Genomic DNA, 6,825 nt, shown 5'->3' on the forward strand with positions numbered 1-6,825 from the left:
TGTATTACATAAAATATTAGTATTTCTTTTTTATGTTTTATAAAATTTAAGGAAAGCAGAGATACAAGAACCATACAACCCAAATTACCGTAATATAAAAACGCTTGAAGAGGCTGAATCATAAAAAATCAGCCACAACCAAGTTAGACAATAAAAGCACAGGTGACAAAAACAAAGCCAGGAGTGAAATAACAGCACTTAAACTGATGTAAATATTCAAAACCCTGAAGACCGGAAATGCAAAAAGAGAAAGCTAGGTGTTAATGAAACACAATACTCGACAGGCTGAAGCCTACCGTTTTCCCTTCAAACAATTTTCTTTTGAATGCAAACCTTCAACAGCTGCTAAGTGTGATACAGACACGCATTTGTAAGAACTTGTACAACACGTTTTTCTAGACGCTGACCCTTCAAACTCTTCAGCCCTGGAAGTGCCACTGTGCATCAGCCTGCTGCACCTCGCTCCAACAGCTCCAGTGATGAGATCTCTCCTTTCAAATCTCTGAAGATATGCTATGGAGATAAGGATATTTTCTTGCAAATTAAATACTGAACAGGTGAATGTCACAGTGACACTGAGGGGATAGCAAACAGCTAAATCTCATATATGATTTAAGTCCAGAGCACTCCCTGGTCACATGCTGGCTCTGCACAGCTTCTTGTTTCCTTGGCAAGCTGACAAGGTACTGCCATATAACAACACTACCCCAGGGAACTAACAAAACCACTTGGTACTGGTTAGCAAGCTGAACTGGCCCTGGCTGGTTCCAAGAGACAGTCAGCACACAGGCAGTTTTGTGACTGCCCTTTTTTAAGCCAGAGCTGAGTTAGATTTTCCCAAGTATTTCCTGAAACACCAGTCCTGGAAAAGAAAAGGAAATCACAGCCACAGAATGGGTGCAGCTGGAAGGGACCTTCAGAGGCCACCTTGTCCAACTCCCTACTTAAGGAGAACCATCTTAGAGCTGGTTGTTCAGGACCATATCCAGCTGGCTTTTGAGTACCTCCAAGGATGGAGACCCCACAACCTCTCTGGGCAACCTGTAACAGTGCTTGGTCACTCTCACGGTGACGAGTGTTCCCTGATGATCCCTCAGAAACCTCCGGTGTTTCAGTTTGTACCTTTTGCCCCTGTTCCTTTCACTGGGCACGACTGAATAAAGCCTAACTGTCCTCTGTGCACCCTTCCTTCAGGTATTTATATTTATTAGTAAGAGCCTTCTGAGCCTTCTCCTCTCTAGGCTAAAGAGTTGCAGCTCTCTGAGTCTTTCCTCATATTTAAGATGGTGCAGTCCCTTAATCATTGCAGTGACCCTTCTCTGGCCTCTCGCCAGTATGCCCAGTGTGCCCTCGCACCCTGCACTCCGGTGCCCACCGGTGCATTGCACAGGGGAAGCGGCAGCTCCCTCCACCTGCTGGCAACACCACGTCAAATGCAGATTGAGATGTGTGAGTCACCTTTGCCACAAGAGCAATTGGGAGGAACCTCTCCATGCCGGGATCAATTGGGAAAACACACAGAAAAAGACAAGATGCATGCAAGTGCCATGTCCAGATGCTGTATCTGTCTAACATCCATCTGTTGTTCTAAATCTGGGGACTGAGCACCAGCTCAAGTTCAGTGATGAAATAAAATTAAATTAATAGAATAGAATAGCTCAGTTGCAAAGAATCTACAGTGATCATCTGGTCCAACTGCCAGGCCATTTCAGAGAGGATGAGGAGCTAAAGCATGTTATCAAGGGCATTTTCCAAATGCCTCTTAAACACTGACGGGCTTGGAGCATGGACCACCTCTCTAGAAAGCCCGTTCCAGTGTTTGACTACCCTCTCAGAAAAGAAATGCTTCCTAATGTTCAATCTAAACTCCTGGGGCAGCTTTGAATCATTGCCACTGGATACCAGGGAGAAGAGATCAGCATCTCGCGTCTCTGCTTCCCCTCCTCAGGAAGCTGTAGAGTGATGAGAATAACCCTCGCTCTCCTTTTCTCCAAACCAGGCAAACCCGAAGTCCTTAGCTGTTTCTCACAGGCCACTGCCTTCGTCAGCTTTGATTCCCTCCTCTGGATGTAGCTGCAGAGCTCAGAACTACCCAATATTCCAGGTGAGGCCACACCAGCGCTGACTACAGCGGGACAACCCAGACGTCCCGTGGTGGATGCACCCCAGGACGCCTCTTGCCCTCTTGGCTGCCAGGGCACGCTGCCAAACTACACCTGAGCGGAACCAGTATCTTTAGGGAGAGGGAAAACGCCGCGGAGGGGAAATATGGGGCGATTTCAAAGGATTAAATGACAGGACAGAGCTAGAAGCTGGCGGCCGGCTCCCCCGGCCTCCCCGGGGCGCGGCCCCGCCGCCCTCCCCGCCGCGGCAGCATCGACAGCCGCCCCTCCATCACCCACCCTCCCGCTGCCGCCGCCGCCGCTCTCACCGGCCTCCGCCTCCGCTTCCGGGTCGCCTCGGGCGGAAGGGAAGTCCCGCCCCGACCGCCGCGCTCCCGGGGCCGTGTCCCTCCCTCGGCGGAAGGCGGGAAGCGGCGCCGGCGATGGGTGACATCCACGAGGTGCCGCGGCCGCGCATCGCCACGGGGCAGCTGGCGCAGCACATCGGGCAGCCCGTCTGCTTCGTGGGGCGCGTCGAGAAGGTCGGCGGGGTGTTCGGCGGGCTCCGGGAGCGGGGATGGGGCTGGCCCGAGGCTCTGCGGGGAGAGGCTGGCGCCGTCCCGGGGCAGCCCGGGGCAGGGCGGGCGGCGGACGCGGCTTTGCGGGAAAGAAGTGGGTGAGGCGGCCAAGGCTGTGGCGCTCCCGGGTGCCTTTGGAGCGCACAGGCCTTTCTAGACGTAAGTGTTCTTTTGTAGATTCATTCTAGCGGGAAGCTTGTCGTGCTTACGGATGGACTCGGAAAGAATACGACTGTGGAGCTGAGGGAGCCTGTAAGTTAAGGAATGCTTTGGAAATACTTGATGCCGCCTCTTGCGGATTCCGGAGGTTTTGTCTCTTCTGAAACCTGTACATGCCTTCAATGTTTTGAGTTTTTCCACCTATATTTCATTGCTTCTCTTTCTTGTATCTTTCAGCTAACCTGTAGTCAGTCTTCTTGCACATGAACTGCCTTGGTCTTGATCAATTCTCAGCTGGTGCTAAGAGACAACTCATTCTTTGTCAGACACATCCCTGTCTGGCTATTTTGTCTTGCGCTATTAGTTGTTCACAGTGTAATATATTCCACTACATTTATTAGCTTTATTTTAATGTCAGTCTTTCTTCTCATTTTCTTATCGCTTCTATAATCAAAAAGAACAAGGGATTTTCAAGAGTTTTTTGAGTTAACATTGCTGCATCCTCTTAGAACACTTGTCATAGGGTTTCAGTAAACTCCATAGTTAGCTTGAAGCATTCTTTCTTAAGAAAAACTCAAGCAATGAATGCAATGGGTATAAGATATAATTAGAACTACAGAACAAAAATACTGTCTCTTTTGTTATCACCTACTACTGAAGTAATAATAATTCATCATTCTCTTCTGATTCTAAGTATGTTTTTTCCACCAAGAAATGTTATAATTAAAAAATTGTTTTAATTGTGATGGCAAATGCTCTAGCTTGACTTCATGCATGTGTATATTTACATCTTTTTCTCTGAATGAGTTGTTAAATGCTGAGAAACCTTGCCATTTCCATGGGAAATAATTGCATATGGTACTCTCTCAGTCTTTCAAGACAAGTGTCTGTCCCCATTGATGAAAAATGCAGTTTAATCTGGCAGAGTTTTGTCTTAAAAATGTGAAAATTGCTAACGTCAAACTGCAACAAAATGTCTCTTACCTTTTTCTTGGGTTCATGAAACCATTTCCTGCCTTGAGTTGTTAAAAATTCAGATGTGAGCATCTGACCAATGATTCTATAATACGTTCTCTAACAATGTAAGTGGTTGCACTTAGTAAATACAAAGCCGTAGTGCCTGGCACTTCAGTCTGTGTTCCACTGCCTTGGGAGAAACTGGTGTATGCAAAAAAACAGGGCCAGTTCACCCAGTGTCAGTGGGGAAGCTAAATAGATGTGCTAATCAAAATGCTTTCTAACTTTTTTCCCTTTCAATATATTTCACCTTTGTGCATGTCTAGTCCTCTCTTTCAACAGAGGACCCCAAAATTATGCGGAGGGAATTATTCCAGAAGACTTACTAGAAACTAAAAAATAAGACTTAGATATTGGAAGAGCATTACCAAAATAGTACTGCACTGTTAAAATTTGTATCTTAAAAAACATAGAAAACATGCAAGCTGTATTATTTTGGCATAAGATATAATTTTTAGCCTTTTTTTCCTTTGTTCCACCAAAGGCTTATTAGTGACAGTAGCTTTGTATTCTGAACACTTACTGACAGATTACTTAAGAGATGATTTACAGACATGCCTTCTGAATGTGGAACACTGGAACTGCTCTCTGGAATGTGTGACACCTCCTTAACTCCTACAAAGTTCTATAATTGACACAGGTTTGAATGCAATGCATTAAAATCAGAATTGTTCTCTCTCTGTGTCCTAGATTAGTCTCTGTTCAGTGATTAAATGACACAGTTTTATATACTTATGAACCAATATCTTTCCTCAGACGCATCTTCATCTTCATTTTTTTTTTGTTGTTTGTATTGAATTGGCTATTACAAAACCTGTCTAAGTGGGTCAAGGGTTTTTTGGAGGAAGGGTGACCAAACTGTCCAGTAGTACTGTATTGTTTGACATGGAACAGAATCTGTCATGAACAAACCATCAGCTGTGGAGAGTTCCTAGCTGTGCAGTAAAGACAGCAGCTATTTAGTGTTACTAATTTCATCTTTGGTGTGTTTTCTAGCTGGATGAGGAGATTTCAGGAGTTATTGAAGTGGTGGGAAGAGTAACAAATCAGGCAACCATCATGTGTGCATCATATGTCCAATTCAGAGAAGATAAAAGTTCATTTGGTAAGTAAGAATATACATTATGGCAAATCCATTTTGAGTTCTGAACTCGTCTTCAGTAAATAAGAAAAGAAAGCCTAGTTACCTTTTTGTACAGATAAGGTCTTTCTTCAAGCTGACAGATAAAAAACAGGGTGTAGAGAAGAAGAGTGTAATGAGAAAAATTCTGTACCAAATATAGTGGTTTACAGTTAAACTGTAGGAAGTGAGTCAATGTTGGAGCCAGTCTAGATCATTGCTGTGGCCTGATTGTTCTCCCGCTCCTGACCACATAGTTCTCACCTTGCCCTGAACCTTGTGTGGTTGTGCAGCTAGCAGGCCTAAAAGTAACCCTCCAGAAAACAAGCAATGAGTGTTCCTGCCTTGGGGAAACAGGAGCTTGAGGGAGACTGGGATCACTCAGCAGTACTGCTTTAAAATAAGCAGTGCTTGAATGTTGTCAGTGATTTGTGGAGAATTGATCTTATGCATGATAACCATTTTCTTTGCCCTTTTTCAGATCTGGAACTCTACAATGAAGCACTAAAAATTATTCATGAATTCCCTGAATACTACCCATTTGGTACTGGGAAGAACACTTGATTTTTATTAGCATATATTTAGAGCTTCAGAGGGGACAGCAGTTCTGTGGTTTCTTGCCTGACAGCATGGTAACAGTTGCATTTCTTTTCAACAAATATACTGAAAAGACACTGTTACATGTGCTAAGTGTTGCCTATGAAGAGTATTTTCTTTGAAAATGTATTTATTCAGCAAGGAGCACAAATGTGAATGTCTCACTCAGTGTATATATTTAACCCTTTTGCATCTAAGAGGAGTGTTCTCTTGCAAGATCAGACTTGTCGGAAACTGAAATTTTGTAAGCATCCTTTTCTAGTTGGTAGAGCTTCTAGGATACCTTACTGGAAACTTGTATGGGAAAATTTGGTGGGGTTTCAATATAAAGATTCTTGATTTAATTTGCCTTGATATAAATTTATTGTATGGAAGGGGTATTTTGCATCTTGGAAATGGTATCTTCACCAATAAAAAGATTCACTGTATTTAGCCATTTGTTTCAGCATTAAATGTTAGAGTGATTTTTCCAGTGATATGTGGCGACTCCTGTTCTATTTGACCTGACACAGATAAATTTAACAAAGTTGAGTGCAAGGTTCTTGCCTTTGCATGATGCTAAACACTTGGGAGATGTCGAATTAGGCTTGGGGATTTCAAGCACAGTTGAAGTCCCATCACAGCTTTCATTCTTGCTTGGAGTCTCAGCAGCAGTACCAGGATTCAGCCAGCTTGTCGTGGTGACTAACCATAGGAACTTCCAACAGTCCCCAATTTTGTTACTATCCAGGCTACTTACAACACTTAGCAAAATTTTTGTATCACTTGAGGTAACACATTTAAAGTAAAATTGAACTTTGGAAATATTCTCTGGGAATTAATAAAGTATTTCAAAGTATTTTAAGTAAACCATAGTCATGTTCTTTGAACTTTTGTACAAACAGGTTTCAGCTTTAGTAGTTAGATTTAGTGCCTTAATAAAACTGATAGCTTTGTGATTATTTATAGATATCTCTTTTTCTAGTCAAGGAATATGTTTCAAAAACTGACACTTTGAACTCACTACAAACTGGAAGGATGAACAAGTTAACAGAGGATCTATTTTTTCTCCCTCCCCACCTAGAACACAGATACTCTGTTACAGATACACAGTTACTCTGACTGGGAAGGTCTTCTGAAGTAGGAAGCAGTCTCTGCAGCAAACACAAGGTCCATGCGGCACAATACCATGCCCTGTGTATCACTACTCTATTTAAGTGCTCAGTAGAATCAAATGTCATTCTTAATAACTGCATGCATGTTTTCGTAGCAT

General features: G+C 43.5%; 2 protein-coding genes across 4 annotated transcripts in view; one reads left to right on the plus strand and one right to left on the minus strand.

The window, feature by feature from the left end:
- UMAD1 (UBAP1-MVB12-associated (UMA) domain containing 1) overlaps positions 1–2,453 on the minus strand; it is a 79,151-nt gene extending 76,698 nt beyond the window's left edge. The window contains exon 1 of one of the 3 annotated variants that reach the window (XM_084201996.1): positions 2,432–2,453. The gene's annotated coding sequence lies outside the window, so the exon portion shown is untranslated. The other 2 variants (XM_084201997.1, XM_084201998.1) reach the window with 2 other exon arrangements.
- Positions 2,454–2,504: 51 nt separating this feature from the next.
- RPA3 (replication protein A3) lies at positions 2,505–6,366 on the plus strand. Its single transcript, XM_084203470.1, has 4 exons — positions 2,505–2,644; positions 2,858–2,932; positions 4,853–4,961; positions 5,458–6,366. The coding sequence occupies exons 1-4, from the start codon at positions 2,546–2,548 to the stop codon at positions 5,538–5,540; spliced, it is 366 nt and encodes a 121-aa protein (XP_084059596.1). The 5' UTR covers positions 2,505–2,545; the 3' UTR covers positions 5,541–6,366.
- Positions 6,367–6,825: the final 459 nt, after the last annotated feature.

Source organism: Fringilla coelebs, assembly GCF_963513975.1.
Source record: "Fringilla coelebs genome assembly, chromosome: 1".
Taxonomy (NCBI): domain Eukaryota; kingdom Metazoa; phylum Chordata; class Aves; order Passeriformes; family Fringillidae; genus Fringilla; species Fringilla coelebs.